The 23,494-nt window shown below is 42.3% G+C and overlaps 1 protein-coding gene across 2 annotated transcripts in view; it reads right to left on the bottom strand.

The window, feature by feature from the left end:
• Positions 1-23,494, bottom strand: part of DMRT1 (doublesex and mab-3 related transcription factor 1) — a 127,202-nt gene that overhangs the window by 51,278 nt on the left and 52,430 nt on the right. For both annotated transcript variants that reach the window (XM_066365680.1, XM_066365679.1), the window contains one exon: positions 13,057-13,204. In XM_066365680.1, coding sequence (XP_066221777.1) covers positions 13,057-13,204 — 148 coding nt within the window. The remainder of the gene's footprint in view (positions 1-13,056; positions 13,205-23,494) is intronic.

The raw sequence follows: 23,494 nt of genomic DNA, 5'->3' as shown, positions 1-23,494 counted from the left end.
TGAGAAGCAACCATCTGCTTCTCTCCTCCCTTCCTCTCCCTCTTCTCTCCTTCTTCCCCTCCCGCAGCCAGTTGGCTCGACTGGCTCGAGCGTGGCCCTAGGCACTGAGAATAGCTCCATTGGAGCTCATCAGCCTCAGGAGCTCAAAATAGCTCTGTACTTGAGCATAAGCCCCTGATGGGGATTGTTGGGTGGATCCCAGTCTGCCTCACTGTCTCCCCCCTCCTCTTACCTAAAAAAAATTGCCAAATTAAATGATGCTGGATTACATTTAAATCTCAGAAACAAGAAATAATATTTAGGATTGCGACAAAATGCTCATGGTGAAATAATTTTGTGGTTTATTTAAAGTTTAACTTTAATTGGCCATCATGTGTTAGATTTTGCAACCCTAATGAAGTGATTGTACTGGGCTGACTCCTCAACCCCCAACTCCCGCAAGAGCCCATGGAAGTCTTCTGTCCCCTGTGCCACAGCCGAGGGCAGTGGTGGGAGGGCTATTTAAAGTGGAAGCAAGCCCTACTCTAGACTTGGTGTGAATGGGAGAGAGAACCCAGATTCAATGTCTCACCAGGTGTTTAAAGGCCACAAAATGTTTCTCCTAATATCCCTGCTACACTGAAAAGATAATTTTAAAATATGTGTTAAGATGATCATGGGACTGTAGGGCCTACTGTTATCTCTGAACATTCCATTTTTAAAGAGCTTACTTTTAATATCGGCACTTTTAGGGTGAATGAATGTAAATAAACCTGATCATGCGATAGATTCAGTGTGCTCTTTTATTTTGCAGACTTAAGCTAAAATACCATACATCTCTTGGAAGGAAACTCAAGATAACAGAGGCAGCACTAAGATTCTGATACCTACTAAGAAATGACAAGCAAGCAATGGACTTCAGAGATTTCCCCGAGTGATGTGTCCTATGGGGTTTCTTTTGTTTGCCCTCAAATCACAGGAATTATTCCAGTACACTACAATAATCCCAGGAGAGAGGGGTCCTTGGTTTTGTAAAAAAGAGTGGTAAATATGACCACTTTACACATAGCAAAATCAAACCCACTTCTATGGCGAAATAACCGTCTACGCTAGTTTCCCCCAGAAGATTTCTATTTATGCCGATTTCAATGAACAACAGTGGGAAGGTACATAAAGTCTGGTCACCATCCTTTATAGCATAGACTCAGGTGGAACCTGACCTCAGCATATACTGTATACCCGTGTATATGTGTGAGATGGGAAGTATATGCCTATATATAAATATAAATACATATAAAGCTAACTTTCAGTGTTCAGAAAACAAAAGCTATCCCCATATAACAGCCAAATTCTGACATAACTCAATTTAGACACCTCATCTGGTGTGCACTGCACTCACTCCCAGTGTAAACCCCACCGCGCCGGGCAATGATATACTGTAATGTCACATCGCAATCTGGATTTACTATAAAGGGCCTCAGACGAGCTTCAGAGCAGTAAACATTGCAGCGAGGTGTATTTCACACTGAGCTGGTTTTTATGAAGAACACTTCACCGCCCAGGCACGGCACCTGGATGATGAATGGTGAAAGATGCATGACAAGCTTCATCATTGTTTGTAAATCTTAACTGTTCCTGCTCACTAACTCTGGAGGCAATTTTCAAAGACAGCGGCCAACAGAAGGACAGCACAGCTTTCCTGAAGGTTATTCAAGTTGTACTCGGCCTGGGCCGTGCCTCTAAGGAGCTGAGCAGGGAAAATAAACTCCTGAATTACTCCACACCATTCCCGAAAAACATCGCTAAGGCCTGATGCGTTCAAGTCAGATTCAAATGAAGAACCCTCAGGCATGATGATGTTGGATGCTGGAACCAGACAGGTTACGGTCACACCCACGTTAATGCCCACGTGGGCGCTGTGTCTGCAGGGTCTTTAAATACACAGGGTTGTGAAGGAAGTAACAGAACTGATGAACCTGATGATGTGTGATATGTCCGCAATGACTGAGCTCTTTGAGGCAGGTAAGGGACTAAAGCAGGGGTCCCCAAACTTTTTACACAGGAGGCCAGTTCACTGTCCCTCAGACCGTTGGAGGGCCGGACTATAAAAAAAACTATGAACAAATCCCTACGCACACTGCACATATCTTATTTTAAAGTAAAAAAACAAAACGGGAACAAATACAATATTTAAAATAAAGAACAAGTAAATTTAAATCAACAAACTGACCAGTATTTCAATGGGAACTATGCTCCTCTCAATGACCACCAATGAAAGAGGTGCCCCTTCCAGAAGTGCAGCAGGGGCCGGATAAATGGCCTCGGGGGGCCGCATGCAGCCCGCGGGCCCGTAGTTTGGGGACCCCTGGACTAAAGGTTACATCAGAATCCCATCAAGATAAAATTAGCATGGGAAACTAGAGCAGCAATGTTTTGTAGTCTTTCTGTTCAAAGTGGTCACATCAGGACATTTACAAGTTTCTAAGAGTGAACTTCCCAGAGCTCTTACTCTCTGCATCCTGCTGAAAACTACAGTCCCTGGCCCAAAGGAAGACTCCTGCAAAGGTGCCCTGTATAGGGACGGTAGAGGTTTTCCAGCATAAGTTAAAGATGTAAAAGAAATCTCATTCATAGTAAGCCACTGACAGACTGAGTATAAAATATTGTCTCTATCCAAAATTATCAGGGAGAATCAAGAGGCTTTTTATTCACACTAATTTTAAAATAACAGCTTATGTCCACAAGGAAAAAAGAACTATAAAAGTAGCTGATTGTATTTTTATGCACTTTTAATTTTATAATGTCTGTTTTCATCAAATATTAATACTTGTATTTTGCTCCCTTCTGTTATAAAAAGAAAATTCAAATACAACCACAAAATTAGAAGTGACTTCACTATGTTATTTATGTCAAGCGGGCATTTATATTTAGCTTTGGGAATAGCAATGTAAATACCACACCTGATATTTTAAAGCCACTTTTTGTTTTGGGAGGGAGGTGTTTATCTCTGGGACACTAACATGCTTCAGAAAGATAGGGCTATTCCTGCATGATGCACATGTTGAAGGAGCAGGTTCTGAAATTTTCTTATTAAAGCACAAGAAGTACTATTGTATCTGTATTTTTAGTCTTAGCAGATAGCACATTTCCAAGTACACTCTCAACCCCAATCCCAGCTATCATTTCCTTAAAAAATGTTTTAAACAGGAGAATGTCAGACTGTTGTCCAGTGAGGCCTCAAACAAGCTAAGTCATCACCACGCTGTTTCTCCATCTGCCACGTGAAAATGAGGACCCCTTCTCCTCCCTACTTCACAGGCATCAGCTCTATGCCTCAGTGTCCTTATCTGTAAAATGGGGATAATACTATTATGAGAAGTTAATGAGTTATGCCTATCAAGTGCACACTGTCTTATAGAGATTGTAAGAGCTACATGCTTGTGAGAAAAGGGGGAGTTGGAGGGAGGCAGGGTGGGGGGAGGAGAAGGGAAGGGAAAGGGAGGGGAGGGGAGGGGGAACCATAGGATATACTAGTAGAAAGAACACCCAGGGAAAGGTTCAGAGACTTGGTTCCTGTGTTGGCTCCTCTTCCTAAAATACCAGCACCAAGGTTCAGAGACATCACAACACTAGGCCTGCAACTCCGCCCAATCTCTACTTAAAATGTGAACAGTGATGAAGCCCCTCTCAACCTGTCTTGCATAGCTACGTTATTGATCGAAAACCAAGCATATGCGAAGAATTAAGTCTTTAAAATGCTAGTTTTCTGAAGGGAAGATTCTACATGATATACTGTATTTTTTGCTCCATAAGATGCACCTGACCATAAGACACACCTAGGGTTTTAAGGAGGAAGATAAGAAAAAAAATATTCTGAAACAAATGGTGTGTTAAAATATTTAATAAAATACTGTATTTTTTGCTCCATAAGGTGTATGGGCATTGTCCCCTCCACTTTTTTTGGGGGGGGGAAGTGCATCTTATGGAATGAAAAATATGGTAAATACCCCATGTTTGTCCATGTCCAATTTATTTCTTAGACCGCTGTACCAGAATGCCTGACTCCCGGCTGGTGGAGAACCGGCAGGAAGGATCCAAGCTCAGTCTCTTACTCATCCGGGACACCAGGAGCCCCCCCCCCCCAGAGCCTCTGAGAACATGCATGACGCTAGGCACCTGGAGCAATATAAAGCTGAAACCATGAGCCCTGCCCTCCATATGTGTGAGAACACACCCTGGTAACTCTTACCCCCGTGCTGCAGTGAGCAAACTCTGTCCTTACAGGAGTGAGGAGGATCTGTTCGGGTAGGCCTCTGGGAAGGGCCTACTATTTCTAGACTGGTGGTGGCCTTGTCAAAAGCCACAGCTTTACACAGAGGACATGTTAGGGGCACATTGGTTCTCAGTCTTTTCCACAGTTTGCTTTGTAGGGTGTTCTTTTCACAAAGGAAGGAAAAAAGGGTTCAAGTAAAGACAAAAATCTATGTGTCTTCATCAAAAAGTATTTTAGTTTCCCTCTAACCTATCCTTTAGGCATAAAAGGGCCTCCTTGTGTCCAGAACACCCTTTTTCTCTGGTTATTTCCTTTGCTTTACTTTGGAGACATATATGTATGATGTATTAAAAATAAGTCTTCCAGTCTCTTTAATAAATGGTGTTGGGAAAATTGGACAGCTACCTGCAAAAAAATGAAACTAGACCACCAACTTACACCAGTCACAAAAATAAACTCAAAATGGATAAAAGACTTAAATGTAAGCCGTGAAACCATAAGCATCTTAGAAGAAAACACAGGCAGTAAGCTCTCTGACATTTCTCGCAGTGATATATTTGCCGATTTATCTCCACGGGCAAGTGAAATAAAAGACAGGATAAACAAATGGGACTATATCAAACTAAAAAGCTTTTGCATAGCTAAAGACAATAAGAACAGAATAAAAAGACAAACTATACAATAGAAGAACATATTTGACAATACGTCTGATAAGGGGTTAATAACCAAAATTTATAAAGAACTTGTAAATCTCAACACCGGGAAGATAAACAATCCAATCCAAAAATGGGCAAAAGAAATGAATAGACACTTCTCCAAAGAGGACATACAGATGGCCAATAGGCATATGAAAAAATGCTCAACATCACTAATCATTAGAGAAATGCAAATTAAAACCACAATGAGATATCACCTCACACCAGTCAGAATGGCGCTCATCAACAAAACAACACAGAATAAGTGCTGACGAGGATGTGGAGGAAAGGGAACCCTCCTGCATTGCTGGTGGGAATGCAGACTGGTGCAGCCTCTGTTGAAAACAGTATGGAGATTCCTCAAAAAATTAAAAATCGAACTGCCTTTTGACCCAGCTATCGCACTTTTAGGAGTATACCCTAAGAACACCATAGAACTGTTCCAAAAGGAGAAATGCACCCCCATGTTTGTGGCAGCATTGTTCACAATAGCAAAGATCTGGAAACAGCCCAAGTGTCCGTCAGTGGACGAGTGGATTAAAAAGCTTTGGTACATATATACTATGGAATACTATTCAGCCATAAGAAATGATGACATCAGATCATTTACAATAACATGGATGGACCCTGATAACATTATATGGAGTGAAATAAGTAAATCAGAAAAAACTAAGAACTGTATGAATCCATACATAGATGGGATATAAAAATGAGACTCAGAGACATAGACAAGAATGTGATGGTAAGGGGGGGAGTGGGGAGGGGGGCGAGGAAGGAGAAAGAGGGGGTGGGGGGAGGGGAGGGGAACAAAGAAAGCCAGATAGAAGGTGACAGAAGACAATTTGACTTTGGGTGAGGGGTATGCAACATTTTAAACAAATATCAAAATAATCTGGAGATGTTTTCTCTGAACATATGTACCCTGATTTATCAATGTCACCACATTAAAATTAATAATAATAATAAGTCTTCAAAGCTGCTACTTCTAAATGTTTATTACATGCTCAAAATCATTGTGCTTCCTCTTCCTCACTCAGCAGACCATGGTGTCCAGTTAATTTCAAGAACCACAATCCACATATGGTTAGTTTCAAACTGGGTCCCCTGTTAGAGCTAAAAAATAAGCCCTCCTTAATGATGATGATAATCAGTTTCATGCACACAGCCTACTGCCGGGCCCTTGCTCAAAGACATTAAGACCTGGTGACAGGTCTTCATGTGAAAATAAAAGTTGACAGCTTCTGCCATCCTTTATATAATTAGTTATATGATCCATCTATAAAAATAAGTAAAGCTGTTAAATTTTTTTTCATTGTTCCAGATGAGGGAACTGAAGCTCTAACAGATTGAGTATCTCAGAGTCAGGCCCGGGACTCTCTCAGAGCCAGGCCCGGGACTCTCTCAGGGTCAGGCCCGGGACTCTCTCAGAGCCAGGCCCGGGACTCTCTCAGATCCAGGCCCGGGACTCTCTCAGGGTCAGGCCCGGGACTCTCTCAGGGTCAGGCCCGGGACTCTCTCAGAGCCAGGCCCGGGACTCTCTCAGAGTCAGGCCCGGGACTCTCTCAGAGTCAGGCCCGGGACTCTCTCAGAGCCAGGCCCGGGACTCTCTCAGAGCCAGGCTCGGGACTATCTCAGAGTCAGGCCCGGGACTCTCTCAGAGCCAGGCCCAGGACTCTCTCAGAGCCAGGCCCGGGACGGGGTCCTGCGCCAGCTCCCGTCCTGTGGTGGGATCCTTGCCCTTGCAGCAGTGGCCTCCACCCTGCCGCCTGTGAATGTCCCACTTCACTCTCTGTTCAAAGCTAAGCTGAAAATAAAGAGGTCACATAAGGAAAATAGGTTTAGCAGCCTAGTGGTTTCTCCTTAGAATTAAGCAAATGATAAGTCACTTCCTGAAGTGCCAAATTTAAACCCAACATTTTCTTAATGCTGCATAACATGCATTTGGCTTTCTTCAAACAGCAAGGGGAAAAGGGGGTCAGTACTCTTCTCCTTACCAGCCTATCTGACAATTCAGAGCGGAACATACACAACAAAAGCAGCCCTCAGATTCCTGGCCTGCTCTCCTTCCTGTGTGAGCAAGACTCTCAAACATTTCTAGAACATCTTTCTCCCTAACAAGAACTGCCTGAAATATCAATACAGCCGTGGCAGAAAGAAATGGTGAAAGTAAGAATAGTGTCCTGCCATCTCCTGTTGCATTTACTTATTTATAGAGCTTGTTTACGTGAGAGACACGACTTCATCCTCACAACACCTCGGTGGGTCTGTCAGGGCCCATCTCCTCACCCTCCTTTCACAGGTAAGGAAACTGAGGCTCGCAGAGGGCAGTCTGACACTCCCAAGGCTACAGAGCTGGTGAGTGATGGCTCCATTCAGATGCTAAGCACAGAATGTTTCTGCTGCCCCATATAGCCACTCAGGGTAGAATGTCACATCACCTTGCATAAAAGGTAGCATTTGGCCTGACCAGGCGGTGGCGCAGTGGATAGTGTCGGACTGGGATGCGGAAGACCCAGGTTCGAGACCCCGAGGTCACCGGCTTGAGCGCAGGCTCATCTGGTTTGAGCAAAAGCTCACCAGCTTGAGCCCAAGGTCGCTGGCTCAAGCAAGGGGTTACTCGGTCTGCTGAAGGCCCGCGGTCAAGGCATATATGAGAAAGCAATCAATGAACAACTAAGGTGTTGCAATGCATAATGAAAAACTAATGATTGATGCTTCTCATCTTTCCGTTCCTGTCTGTCTGTCCCTGTCTATCCCTCTCTCTGACTCGCTCTGTAAAAAAAAAAAAAAGAGGTAGCATTTGCATCCTGGGTTGAGTGAAGTGACCTGACGTTGCTTCCACTGGGCAATACCACCTTACTTCTCCCTGCAAAACCGGGAGGTTTGGCCGGACGGTCTTCTGCCGGAAGTCCAGCCAATGTACAGAACTAAACAAATCTGTTCCGTGGAGTGAAATTTAACCATTTTGCTTTTAGTCATCACAGCTGTGGGGGGGCAGCATAGGCAGTGGTGGCATTCAGCCAGTTCGCACCGGTTTGGCAGAACCAATATCTAACTTTTGTTAAGTTTAGTGAACCAGTTGCTAAAATGGCACTTATAATCAGGGTTCTCTTTAAGATGGGCACCTGGGCAGCCGCCCACTGTGGAAATCACAAATTCACATTCCTTACTCTTTTTTTTAATGTTCATCGGTGCCCCAACATATTCTAAGCTTGTGTCATAATGTTTATTCTGTCCATAGCTGAAAAAAATTGCAAGTAAGGATGCCAATCAAGGAGCAATATGAAAATATCTTAAATAACAGTTTTACTGGGGGTTTTTTGGTCAGGTATTCTTTAATATTTTTTTAATTAATATTTTAAATCTCTTCCTTATCTAGTTTTGTGTGCCTCTTTTATCATTCTTATTTAAGTATTAAACACATGAAATAATAAACTACCTTTTAGTATATCGTTTTTTATACTTAAAACGATCATTAGGGCAGAGAACTGGTTGTTAAATTACAGTATTTGAATCCTACCACTGAGTATATGCACTTTCAGATTCATTAGCCTACAATGCATTCAAAACATTCTATATGGGAGCATACGGGCCCTCTCTGCAAACTTCCCAGACATCACACAGGGAGGAGAATGAGGCTTTCAACATAGAGGCTCTTCCACTGACCTTGGCCATCTAACCTTTGGGTGAAATGTAAATGCTCTGCACCTTGCCTCACAGAGATATTGATATCCTTTATGTTTTAAAGGAAGGCTGAGTTTGTACAGGGCTTGCCACTGTGTCTGAACTGGAAGACTTGGCCAAAGAACCAGAAGAAACAAGAGGGCACCATTTCTAACTTACAAATGGAAATTGCAAAAAAATATATATATAGATAAAAAGATTAGTGTTCCTCTTTCCCATTTTAAATAGACACCTTCTTCCAGGGGTTTGCCAGCCAAAGTATACTCCAAAAACTTATACTCAACAATTCAAGGCCCTGGCCGGTTGGCTCAGCGGTAGAGCGTTGGCCTGGCGTGTGGGGGACCCGGGTTCGATTCCCGGCCAGGGCACATAGGAGAAGTGCCCATTTGTTTCTCCACTCCCCCCCTTCCTCTCTGTCTCTCTCTTCCCCTCCCGCAGCCAAGGCTCCATTGGAGCAAAGATGGCCCGGGCGCTGGGGATGGCTCCTTGGCCTCTGCCCCAGGTGCTAGAGTGGCTCTGGTCGCGGCAGAGCGACGCCCCGGAGGGGCAGAGCATCGCCCCCTGGTGGGCAGAGCATCGCCCTTGGTGGGCGTGCCGGGTGGATCCCGGTCGGGCGCATGCGGGAGTCTGTCTGACTGTCTCTCCCCGTTTCCAGCTTCAGAAAAATACAAAAAAAAAAAAAAAGAATTCAAGCCCTGGCTGGGTAGCTCGGTTGGTTAGAGCATATGCCAAGACTGTGGGTTCCATCCACGGTCAGGGCACATACAAGAATCAACCAATGAATGCATGAATAAGAAATGCAACAAATTACATTTCTCTCTCTCAAATCAATCAATAAAATTTTAAAGATATAATTCAACATATAGGGAGAGGTATCTATATACAGATATGAAATACCACCAACCCCTTGACATGTGTCTGTCTATTAACACATGGTATTGCTGTGCAATCCACCTCTTTATCCCTAGTTGAGGAAGCAGCATTCCCAGGAGGGTCCTACCACCTCCTCATGTACACCTTGCATCTGTTACTAAGAACTGGGCACACTCATACATACGGCAACCCTCACTTGGGTACTAAATCAATGTTTCTCAAATAATCTGTGGAAAAAAAGCTATTTTGCTTTAATTTTTTTTCAGTGTCCAAACTACCATGGTCTGATATTTATATGAAATACAGCTTCAGCAGGTTAGGTCAGTGGTAGAGTGTCAGCCCGGTGTGTTGAAGTTCCAGGTTCAATTCCCTTTCAGGGCACACAGGAGAAGCGACCATCTGCTTATCTACCACTTCCCTTCTCTCTCTCTCTCTCTCTCTCTCTCTCGCTCACTTGCTCGCTCTCTTTTCCCCTCCTGCAGCCATGGCTCAAATGGTTTGAGCAAGTTGGCCCCAGGCGCTGAGGATGGCTCCATGGCCTCCCCCTCAGGTGCTAAGAAGAGCTTGGTTGCTGAACAACAGAGCAATGCCCCAGATAGGCAGAGCATCACCACCTAGTGGTCTTGCCAGGTGGGTCTTAGGGCACATGTGGGAGTCTGTCTCTCTGCCTCTCCTCCTCTTACTGAATAAAAAAAAAAAAATTTTTTTTAATTAAAAAAAGAAATACAATAAAAATAAGTTAACAGAATCAAAATTTTAAAAATGAAAAATAGTAAGTGCTGGCATGATAAATTATAAATTGTCAACTTATTTATTAACTCAACCAACCAAAGGACCTCAACTCAAACTTGGCAGATTTGATAAATGTAACTGGTTATCAGCCAGCCTTTGTCACCTCACAAACAGATATACTGATGTCCCCATCCCCACTCACAGCACCCTGCCACCAACCTCAACCCCATTAAGGGCCCAATTTGCCCCTGAAAGCTTCTCACTTGTGTCAGTGCTGATGATAAAACTGAGGACCCGATGCCCCAAGAGATGACATCCTTGTGGATGCCCAAACACAATTTTCTCATTCCTCTTCCCTTCCCACCAGCTCTACAAAAATTTCATGCAATGTAGAGCATATGATACCACACATTTTGAAGTCGTAAAGTCATACTTCTGTTAAAAATTAGCTGAGACTTGGATTTTTTTCTATTCATATTCTCTTTCTCCATGACAATTCTAAAACAGGTGTTTCTGAGATCCCACTGCAAGTCTTCCCCGCCCACGGGCTCGTTGTTAGTGAGTCAGAGGGCTACGCAAGGCTAACCCACTTTCAAATGTACATAGCATCAGGTAAGTTTTGAGAAATTTAGGTGTTCTTCACCCAGTCCTTCCTTATTAACACTGGTGCAGCTGGTCTTTTCTGTCCTGACCGGAATCTTTTTGCCTTCTGAGTCTCTTCCTTTTCTTCCATAAATTCAAATGCCTAATGCTCCTCTTCACATTCATTTTTCTCTGCCCCAATAAATTTCCTCTTATCTTTTTCTTTTATTATTATTAAGTGAGAGGCAGGCAGGCAGACATACAGGCAATCAACATGCACGCCGACCGGGATCCACCCCGGCAACCTCCTAAAGAGTGATGCTCTGCCCATCTGGGGCTACTGTTCCACTGCTCAGCAACTGAAGCTATTTTAGCACCTCTGTTGAGGCCATGGAGTCATCCTCAGCACCTGGGGCCAACTTGCTCAAACCATTCAAGCCATGGATGCAGGAGGGGGGAAGAGAGGGAGAGAGATAAAGATACAGAGAGATAGAGAGAGGAGGAGAAAAAAAGGGCGAGAGGGAGAGAGGAGGGGGAGGGGTAGAGAGGCAGATGGTTGCATCTTCTGTGTGCCCTGACCGGGAATCGAACCTGGGACTTCCACATACAGGGCAAACGCTCTACCAACGAGCCACCCGGCCAGAGCCAATTTCCTCTTATCTTTTTGTCTTATTGCCTTCCTCTGAATTTACACCTTTGTCTCAAGAATGTCAGTGCTTCTAAAAATATTCCATTATTCCTGGAGAAAGAAGCTCAGGCAATTCCTTCCTGAAAGTAGGTTTCATTCTGATTTTTTGAATGAATAAACATTTCTTTAAGGGCTTCCTCTCTAAATTGTTCACTGATTCCATCAGACAATTAGGATTCTGACCATTCAGGATTAAGTTTCCTTACAAGACAAGCTTACTTAAAAATAATACCTGATTCATTTACTCATTCATTTGTTCATTCATTCATCACTCAACCAATAAATAACAAAAGGCATCGTAGCAGATAAAAAGGTCTATGAGATGCGTTCTCTATCCTTAAAGAGTTTATAATCCAGACATATATATATATATATATATATATATATATATATATATATATATAAAATCAAAGGAAGTATGTAAGAAAGACCACATGGGCATGTATTATACTGTATGAATAGTTATAATGCAGAGTTGGTGTTTGTCCACTCTGACAAAATATGATTATTAGTAAAAGTCAAAGTATAATCAACAATGAGTACTTCAGTCCCTCTATAATTCACACTGATTAGTTACTTAACCTATACATACCATGTTAATGAAACTGTTTCTTAATTATTTTAGTATGGTAAATAAAGTATAACTTGATCAGCATTTTTAGACTTCACTGTGGAAATCAAAAGCATGGTTCTGATTCTCATTCTCTAAGCACTTGCTTTACAAAGAAACAAGTTCTCTATAGAAAGTCAAGTCATTGAAAAAACAAACTTCTTTTATTTAGTACAAGTTCCAAGTTTCTCTACCAAGTCATTCACAATTGCCCTGATTTCTACTCACTGCCTCAAATGTGTATGCCTCTCAATTTCCTAGATCAAAAGATGATGCTTAACTATAAAGAACTTAGAAACAGGACCTGGGAACACCACAGGCATGAAAAGATCTGTCTGTCACCACAGTGTAAATGTTGGGGAGAAGGTTAAAACTGAAGTTGAGCAATTGTGTACTTTGGTTCATTAAACAGTCATTTTTTACTTTAAGCCATTTTATCAGTTATTTGCATTGCTACTACATAAACCCTGAGATCTATTGTATTCAAAAATGTTTTATTGGGTTATTTTATTTCTTCCCCCAAATGATATATATACCACCTTTCATTTTAAAATAGAAAATTTTTTGGAAAACGAATATTCAATATACAGAAATTCACTTTACCAGAACTATTGGGACTTGGAACCACATTTAAAGTGCCCCTGCATTTCATACTGAACCTCAAGTAAACACAATTTTGGCTTCAGAGGAGAGTCTCTCATTTACTCTTGTCACTCCAGGTACACAGAAAAAAGAAATACGGTAATACTAAGACTTTAGCAAAGCAAAATCACTCTATAACAAAATACCTTAAAGGATACTTCTATGAGAGTCACATAGCAATAAACTTCCCAACAGCTCTCACTGGTCATTTCTCAAGGAGAGCCAGAGCCCCAGTGCTGGACACCATCCCCTCTGTACCCAAGAACAGAGGTTTCAGCCTGTGAAACCAGACACTTACCGCTAGGTTTGGCTTCCGGGTAAGCAGGACCTTCTTCAAAAGTGAAATACTGGGACATGCTTTGGCCCAGGTAGGAGGGTGGTGGGTAGTAAGAATGCATCCTGTATTGGGAGCTCATGGGGTGGCGGTTCTCTGAGGTCTTCATTGGCTTTAAAAAAATAAATAAAGGGGGAATATATTGAGGCCAAAGTTGCATTTTACAATCATTCCAAGAACTAATTCTTTTATCTATATTTTTAAATTAAATTTATTGGAGTACAGGTTCAGGTGTGAAACTCAACAAAACCTCACCTGCACACTACATCATGTGCTCATTGCCCCAAGCCAAGTCTCTCATCCTCCCCTTTGCCCTACTTCCACCTGCCCCTCACCCCTCTTTCCTTTTGGCTATGGGTGGGGTGGGGTGGGGTGGGGTGGTGGTGGTGTGTGTGTGTGTGTGTGTGTGTGTGTGTTTGTGTGTGTGTGTGTGTATAGCTTGATCCCTTTACCTTCTATCATCCAGTCCCCTAAACCTCCATCCCCTCTGACAGCTGTCAGTTTATTTTCTGTATCTATGAGTCTGTTTCTGTTTTGTTAGTTTATTTTGTTCATTAATTCTACATATAACTGAGACCATATGGTATTTGCCTTTCTCTGACTGGCTTACGTAACTTAGCATAATAATCTTCAGGTCCATCCATGCTGTCTCAAAAAGGAAGCTTTCCTTCTTTTTTTACAGCTGGTAGAACTCCATTAGTGTAAATGTACCACAGCCTTTTTATCCTCTCATCTTACCAATGGGCACTTGGGATGTTTCCAGATCTTTTGCCTAATTCTTTAAACTAAGGGCATAGCCTATTCAGTTGGAAGTACCCTCAACCATGACTATGCCCTCCAGTACAATGACCCTGAAAACACCAAAGTGTGCATTCTGAGATGCCTTTCCTATCTTGAGGACCCCACTAAAGCACCCCTAAAATTCCATCTCGTCATCTGATGCCCAATGAACACGTACTAATGAGAGCAAGACAGAAAAAATGGGAGAGCGTGGTTTAGGACCCGACACAATCTGCTGGGACACTGGCTGCTTGACCAGCAGCGAGTCATTTAACATCCTCCCTTTTCTTCATGAGTAAAACTGGAATCTAACCTTAGTCACCTTACTGTGTTCAAAGGAGACTGTCTTTTAAAAAACAACATGAAAACAGTGTGAAGATTAGCTGTTTTCATTAGTGTGGTGCTTGCCCACCCCCTTCTATGCTCTCCCCTATAACAAGAAACAAGTCTACTATCTCCGTTTCTCAGACTCTCCTGTCACCAGGGTTCTGGAGGTGATCTGGATCCTGCTAGCAAGATAATGAAGTGAGATTTGGAAGACAGAAGAGAAGGAAGAAGGGATCATATGCTGTCCCTCCAAAAGGAGAGAGCCGCTGACACTGGGCATTCGTGCATTTTTTTGTGGCATTCAGATCTGGCCTTTGGGACGGATCATGGGGCAGCTTTTGTGTAAGAACAGTTCACAGAACTTTTTTGTCTCTCATTCAAAGCTAAGGAGACAGGAACTGCAGGCTTAGAATACCTCACTTGCAATCCCTGGATCTTCCTGGCCACTTCTGAGAACACCTAGAATTGTTATGTTTCCTGCACACACACATCCTAGTGCAGATGCATCAAATGCATGATCTATCATCATAGCAAGAACATCTAGACTTCAATTACTTATACTTCTTTAGAAGTACTAAATTTAAATGGTATTAATTTTATCCTCCCCAAAAAAGTCAATCTAAGGGCATGTTCAGAATAAACCAATTCTTTTCAAGAATTAAGGAGTAATTCCAAATCATGCTTTTCAATCAAATCTCTAGTAAGCTACTTACTTGATTTAAAATATATATATGTATATATATATATTACTAACTTGACAAAGCCTGACAGGTTAAAATTAGGTACTGGGCTTCCTTAAGATCTTACTCTGAATGTCCTAATTTTGGACAATTCCTCAAGTAATATAGCCTGCAGCATACTTTGAATATCATGGCATTGCTTGGTGGAAATGTCTAACTCCTTGATTTCTGTGTGCTATTTCGAGAAGCTCAAGGAGTTCATTTTTGCCCCTCCCAACTGCCCAGCACCAACGTGTGCCTGATGAGTGGGTTACTTCTTTTTGTAGAAGCAAAGAAGACTCCTTTCCCGTACCACGTAATAACTATCTTTCAAGTAAAGGTTATCTGGCAAGTTCCTTCCATCCTCTACTGTTTTGTTTTTCTGAAGCATATATTGTATAAAACGGTATCCCTTCCAGCTCAATCATCCAATTTTCATTTTCTACCATCCTATAAATCTCTACTAAACAAGAGGGCATGCAAGTAACGCTGGAAAATAGCCGAAGGGGAGACACTGGCTGCCCTGAACGAGTAAGCCCCAGTCAGGAGAGCCATTAAGGAGCCGTGAAATCATTAAATCATTAAAGAGGGAAGTGATGACCAACGTGTTTATTGCACTGACCCATAGTCAGTGAGAGCAGTGCTTCCCAGTGCTCTCCTAACATGTATTGTATAAAAAACAGCCTGGGGCTCCTGTTAAAAAGCCGATTCTGACTCAGTAAGTGGGAGGGGGGGGCTGAGTCTGACACCCTCCCAGGAGGGGCCAATTCTGTTGGTTCAAAAACCTCTCCCTGGTAACAAGGGACTAGAATAAATGATCCTTTCTCTCGTACTTAGAGCCCTTAGGGACATGAACAAAGTAGGTCCTTCCAACTCTTTTAACCAACTGTTTACAGTCATCAAATTTCCATCTCAACAAAGGGAAGGTAGAAATGACACCATTTTAAAATTTTCATTAATTTTCTTTTCATACATGAGATTCCTCAGAACTAAGGGAATTTCTATTTCCCAGGGGTTGGCCACCATATAGAATAGCTACCGCAGTAACAACAAACACAAACTCACTTTGCGTGAGAGAAACATTTCCGCCTCTACAGGCCTCCCCCTTAGGTTGACGACACAATCTAAGTAATGAACATTTATTAGAAAAATGCTCACTTTGAGGCATAAAGTGTCCTAACATAAATAACTATGCCTCCCCTCTGGGTGCAGAGCTGGTCATATCTCCCTCTGGTGTGACAAGATGTTCAAGTCAGTTCTTCAAAAAAATGCTTTTCAATTCTCCCCACATGCAAGAAAATTGACAGAACTACTCAAAGTGACAGCTTCCACAAACTGCTGGGGTTTTTTTTCCTTTTACTATAAATTTTGTATCAAGCCTCTTTTCAAAGTATTTGAAAAATGTTCACTCTGAGTTTAGAGCAGGGGTCAGCAAACATTATTGGTAAATGGCCAAACAGCAAATATTTTAGGTTTTCCAAGCCACCGGGTCTCTAGAGACCATCAGTAAATGAATGGGTGTGGCTTTACTTTTCTAAACTTTCCTTTAAAAAAACGTGCCTTTTCTCAACCTTCACTCGCACTAGAAGGGAGGGAGGAGAAGACCCGGCACTGAGGTCTGGGCTCTACCCCAGCATCTGACTTCACTGGTCTGGGATTCGGCCTGGGCCCAGGGTTATTTCAAAGCTCTGCAAGTAATTCTAATTGAAACCAAGACTGAGAACCAGTTACAGTTACCTACAACTAGAGTCACCTATCTACAGGCATTGGCAAAAGTAGGTCTACAGTTGTGAGTACACGAAACACAGTTTATTCTTGTATTATTATTTATTTATTGTATTGCAACTGTAAACCTACTTTTTCCCACCCCTATATTTCCCACACCCCCAGAAGTATGAAATCCCAACATCTCCAGTGTTAACTAAAAAATGCCAAAGGCTAACTGACAAATAGACTGGCCAACTGCTGCGAAGACCAATATGTATAGTATTTGAAAAGCGACTCAGATAAACTACAGGGGTTTTTATCTTCTAACTAAAGCTTGCTGGAAAATAAAGACAATATCAAATCCATACATGTTTATTCCCCCTCCCCCTTAAAACCTTTTCTGCTTTTAGAAAGCGTCAGATAACAAGGATTATTTGAAAATGGAAACTGAGTTATTTGAATGCAAATATTCAATTTCCCCAGTGAATGCCCAAGATCATTGAGCTATAAACAACTTTCAGCAGCAGAAGAAAAAGATACAAAGGGTCAGACTCCATCTGCAGTTATCAAAATGTGAACTTACTGAGACTATCCATCAATCACGTCAGCTCCTTCCCAGTGGAAGAATAATCTTCAAATAGTCATCTACGTGATAAGTTGGACAAAAGAAAGAAGTATGGTTCTATGTATTTCTTTTTTTTTTTTTTTTTTTTTTTTTTTTCCATTTTTCTGAAGCTGGAAACAGGGAGAGACAGTCAGACAGACTCCCGCATGCGCCCGACCGGGATCCACCCGGCACGCCCACCATGGGGCGGCGCTCTGCCCACCAGGGGGCGATGCTCTGCCCATCCTGGGCGTCGCCATATTGCGACCAGAGCCACTCTAGCGCCTGGGGCAGAGGCCAAGGAGCCATCCCCAGCGCCCGGGCCATCTTTGCTCCAATGGAGCCTTGGCTGCGGGAGGGGAAGAGAGAGACAGAGAGGAAAGCGCGGCGGAGGGGTGGAGAAGCAAATGGGCGCTTCTCCTGTGTGCCCTGGCCGGGAATCGAACCCGGGTCCTCCGCACGCTAGGCCGACGCTCTACCGCTGAGCCAACCGGCCAGGGCTGGTTCTATGTATTTCTAAGTGCACATTGTAAACCTCTGAAACATGAAGGTAAAACTGAATGGTGATTCACTCAGAAAACCCAGGAAAGGTGTAGCCAAATGTAATTTAGAACCTTAAATCCTTTTTTGTTCCTAACTTAAAAAAAAAAATTACAGTCCTGCTACTCTTGAGTTACACAAAATGGGTAAACAAAGAAACCTTTGAAATTTGTTGTTTTACTTTAAGCCAGCAGTACTCAATGAAGGGCAATTTGTCCCACAGAGGACATCTGGCAAAGTTAAGAGACACTTTTGATTGTTACAACTGGCTGGGGGTGAGGAGCTGCTACTGGCATGTAATGAGTAGACACCAAGATGCTGCTAAACATCTCACAATGCACAGGACAGACCCACAACAAAGAATTGTCCAACCCAACATTCACTAGTGCCACTTTACCTAATACTACCAGCCCCTGTGCTCAACCCTTGACCCCCACTGAAACAGCCAAGTTCTACTGACGGACAGAGGTGCCCACAAATTAAAGGAACTTTCCAGGTCTGCTAAAAGAATGTATTTTTTTCCTTTATGCAATACTGCCTTGTTCTTCTCTAGATTTTTTTTTAAACAAGCAAAGTAAAACCTAAAAACCCAGGATTCCAGTGAGTTATAACTACTATTATTATTAACATGTGGTAGCTGGCAAACAAGAAGCATGTTTTATATACTTATTACCCACCCCAAGCCTCTGAGCCAGAGTAGGACCTATGAATGGGAGCTGGGCTTGCAGGAAACATGCACGGTGCTAATAATAACCCTGGAGGAAAACCCAAGAGCGCTGGATTTCATTTCATTCAACTGTTGAGAACATACAGAACAATAAATCTGAACCATTGGTTTCCTTTTTCTATATCCTTAGTCACCCTTTGTTTATAGTAACAATAAAATCCCAACAAAACAAAAATCTTAGACCTCACTTCCTTTTAAAAATATTCTTAAATACTATTGATTGTGTGTTAACACTTTAGGAAGAGAGTCTGGTCTCACACTGAACTGAATGCTCCATCCAGGTCATGGCTGAAAGAGATTCCTGAAGACCAAAATGCTGTCCAATTGTTTTATAAATCATGGCTCAGCAGCACAGAATTCAGTGGGTGGAGAGGGGTGAGGGTGTTATATTGAGTGGGACACTTGAATCCATGTTAACACAATAAATTAAAAAAAAAATTTAATGGAAAAAAATCTTTAAAAAATAAAATAGTTTTATGTTTTCTTTAAAGAAAATTAAAAATTAAAAAAAGAAAGAGTTGGTGGAGAAAAGGGAACAGTCTTCCTAAGGATAGAACTCTTAATTGCAAACTCTGACATTTTAGCAAATAGTGTGAAGATACCCTTGGCACTGACACGTGGCTTACAGTCTTTTAAACTGCAAAACCCACACCTGGGATGAACCTTTGGTTTTACCAACAGAAGCCTTTTTTATAAAAAGGGAGGGGTTCTTCACACACTGTGGAATGCTATATCTCCTGGTAATCTGAAGAGTAAAGGTTACGGCCTGCTCAGGTGATGGCACAGTGGATAGAGCATCAGATTGGAACACAGGGGACACAGGTTCGAAAACCCAAGGCTGCTGGCTTCAACACGGGCTCATCCTGCTGGATCATGGGGTCAGCGGCTTGAGCGTAGGATCTTGGACATGACCCCACGGTCACTGGCTTGAGCCCAAGGTCACTGGCTGTCGCGAACCAGCGCGACTAGTAATTCCAGGTCCTGAGTGGGAATGGTGCGGAATTAAGAAAATACACTTAAACAATTAAAGAATGGGTTCTGGAGGCTCTGCAAAGCTGAGAGCAGAAACAGATCGCGCCCAAAAACTGCATCTTGCCTTATTTATAGGGCAAAGTGGGTCATTAGCAAATCAATGAGATTTCTGATTATGTTACCAAGGCAATCTAAGAATTTTACCAACTGCAGAAAACCCCACCATACTTAACATCTTAAGTTTACACAAAACAGGATAGAAGAAACTTGCCTCCAGTTTTTCCGGTGGACATTGAGGGGGTAGGACGAGTAAAAACAGTCCAGCACCACAGCTTAACAGCTGTTTGCAACCTAATCAGGCAAGTGAGGTCGGGGGTTGGGAAGACTGTCAGCTTACAGCCAATTCCCCACACCTCTGTCCCCCAAAGACCTAAACTCCAAAAACCCTCTTGCTTTTTCGGTCCCCAACAACTGGCTTGAAGCCCAAGGTTGTTGGCTTGAGCCCAAAGGTCACTGGCTTGAAGCCCAAGGTTGCTGGCATGAGTCCAAGGTCACTGGCTTGAGCAAGGGGTCACTTATTCTGCTGGAGCCCCCCAGTCACAGCACATAGGAGAAAGCAATCAATGAACAACTAAGGAGCCACAATGAAGAATTGATGCTTCTCATCTCTCTCTCTTCCTATCTGTCCCTCTTTCTGTCACAAAAAAAAAAAAAAAAAAAAGAGTGAAGGCTAGGGTTGACTTTTGCCCTCGTTAAAGGATTTCTTTAGTTTTAATAGAAGCTCCTTTTCTAGCCTCTGAATGGGATCCCTACTCCCACACTCACCTAACCACACACTGAGAGCATACTGATCCACAGACCTTACCTGTGCAAGTTCTTTACCTGCAAAGCAAGTGCCCATTCACCTCTCACCTCCTGAAATGTGCACCTCATTCATCTGAGACTCCACACAGCACAGCTAAAAAGAATTACTTTTAACATACAGGCTAAAATAATTGTTATCGTGCACATTTCAGAGATTACAGAAAGAAGAACAGGGCAAATGCTGAGTCATGTGGCACAAGCGTGTTCCCTACAGCCATAGTCGGTCCCTTCCTTCTTCCTTGTCCCTCGACCTCTGGGCGTTCGTTTTCTCTCTCCTAACGACGTCCACTTCCTCCACTGCACTGTGCTCATCTTGCTTTCTCTTAGGTGTTCATATTATGAAATGCCCTCCAACTCCCTTGTGGGGCATTTGGCCGCTGGGAGGGATTCTTGCAAAACTGGATGGACACCTCCAACCAGCAAAGGAGGGAGGTACTGAGTTTGAGGGTGGGCACTTAAAGAAGCTGAAGGATGCAAGAGCTGTTTGTCCAGAAATGGAAGGGATGCTCTTCCTTTTCAGAAAGGAGGCTGGAGGGGAAAATACAGAGAGATGGGAAGAGAAACAGAAGGCTCATGCCATATGGCTTCAAAGAGAACAAACGATTTAAGAAACAATCATCTAAAAAAAAAGAAAGAAAAAGAAGAAATGATACATCTAAGATGCTTCAGCTGAAAACCCATTTCCCAAAGCTTCAGAACACTTAAGATGCTGTGCAAAAGCAAAACAACACTGTGGGAGTAGCTTTTCAAAGAGAAGGAAAGGAAGGAGCTCAGCTCCAGGCTGGGAGTAACACCAGAGCAGATTTAAAAGCACACACAAAGACACAGGCCTCGGCAAGTCAGGTCAGCGGATAAAGCATCATCCCAGCACACCGGGGTCAGGGATTTGCTCCCTGGTCAGGGCACCTATGAGACGCAACCAATGAGTACACAGCTAGGAGGAACAACATGCTGATGCTTCTCTCTCTCTCTCTCTCTCTCTCTCTTCCTCCCTCGATCCCTTCAAATCAGTGGGAAAATTAAAACACACACACACACACACACACACGAGTTATAAGATGCATCATGGAAAAATAAGGAAGTCATTTAGAAACAACCAAAACTGACTATTATAACATAAAGCAAGTCCTCTCTCCAATTCCCAGAAATCTTAGAATAAGGATCACATCATTCTTGTATGAAATCTAACTGGTCCATTCTGCTTGTTCTTATTTTAAACACATTTAAGATGTGACTATTTCCCCATTTAAAAAAATTAATTTTTTCACTTGTGTCACTCAGTGGTGATTTTTACTATCTGTTTTAGTAGCACTGATAGAATCAAGTTTATTCCTCTAGATACTATTGTCCAAAATGCAGCATCGTGACCATTTAGTGGGCCCCAAAATAATTCAGCAGGTTGGAATCAGAAAACTTTTTTTAAAAACAGTATGGCAAGGATTGGAATGAAACAGATTACACTAGAAATATGCGAGTCCATTGTATATAGTATGGGTAAGAGCTGTTTTATGAAACTTCATTTTGTGTTTATATGTATGTATAAATATATACGGGATCACAATATAAAACATTTCTTACTGTGGGTCTCAGTCTAAAATGTTTGAAAGATATTGTACATAAATCAAATAAATGAAAGTGAGGACCTTTAAAAACAGGTACATAATATACCTGTGTATATCCCTATTGTAACAATAATAACAGCTAGTACTTAATAGAAACAAAAAATAAATGGTGATATACTGTTATTATTGTGATTTTTTAGCTTGTTAATAAAAATAATTTAGAACTTAAAGAAACAGGTACATAGTAAGAGAAAGCCAAATGTTAAAGATGGTCCCGTTCTACCCCCCACCCCCACCCCCACCCCCGCTGCCTGCAAAAGAGATGGTTCCTTTTTCTAGAACCTGGAAGGGTTTTGTTGTGTTCACAAAAGAAAGGGCAGTCTGTTTACAGACAGTCTCTGGCTGGAACTAGCCCAGCACCTTCCTCATGATCACAAATCTATGGAAGATTTGCTGTCTCCTGGGTCAGAAACTTGTATTATTCTGATTCACAATTCTACGCTACAAACCCAATAAAAGTCATATATACATAGCCAGGCAGAAATGCCAGCATCATTTATATAAAAGCCGATAGGAACAATAGGAAAGAGAACTTCAATAAACAAGCTGGTGGAAAGGGAGAATGACAAAAATTGTATTTTTAACATTTGGTTAATAATTATCAAGGCATAAAACTCTCCAGTCTCAACTTTATGAATGCATTACAGAACACTGCTTAAGCTGGACAGAGGGGGCTTGCAATGGTGACATTCTTAACATAACTTTGCTGAGAAAATGTTGGTTATTGACTATACAACTAATGGAACTTCAGAGGAAGAAAATGGGCATTTATTGAGAGATACTCTAGACCAGGGGTCCCCAAATTACGGCCCGCGGGCCACATGCGGCCCCCTGAGACCATTTATCCGGCCCTGCCGCACTTCCAGAAGGGGCACCTCTTTCATTGGTGGTCAGTGACAGGAGCATAGTTCCCATTGAAATACTGGTCAGTTGGTTGATTTAAATTTACTTGTTCTTTATTTTAAATATTGTATTTGTTCCCGTTTTGTTTTTTTACTTTAAAATAAGATATGTACAGTATGCATAGGGATTTGTTCATAGTTTTTTTTTATAGTCGGGCCCTCCAACGGTCTGAGGGACAGTGAACTGGCCCCCTGTGTAAAAAGTTTGGGGACCCCTGCTCTAGAGACTTGTCATCTCATGGAGTCACCATAATGTAATCATCAACATAGCAAGAAACAGCTCAGAGGTCAAATACTTGGTTCTGCAGACAGAAGGCAGAATTCAAAGCAATTGGACCCAGAAGCTTCTCCCTGCTCCATTTTACATCAAGATATCTGAATATAAAGATATCTTTACAAAAACCTAATGACTGCCTGACCTGTGGTGGTGCAGTGGATAAAGCGTTGACCTGGAAATGCTGAGGTTGCCGGTTCGAAACCCTGGGCTTGCCTGGTCAAGGCACATATGGAGTTGATGCTTCCTGCTCCTCCCCCTTTCTCTCTCTCTGTCTCTCTCCTCTCTCTCTCTCTGTCCCTCTCTCTCTTTCTCTCCTTTCTAAAATTAATAAATAAAATTTAAAAAAATTTAAAAAAACTAA

This window comes from Saccopteryx leptura, chromosome 2 (assembly GCF_036850995.1).
Source record: "Saccopteryx leptura isolate mSacLep1 chromosome 2, mSacLep1_pri_phased_curated, whole genome shotgun sequence".
NCBI lineage: Eukaryota > Metazoa > Chordata > Mammalia > Chiroptera > Emballonuridae > Saccopteryx > Saccopteryx leptura.
This window is presented reverse-complemented; position numbering and strand designations above follow the sequence as displayed.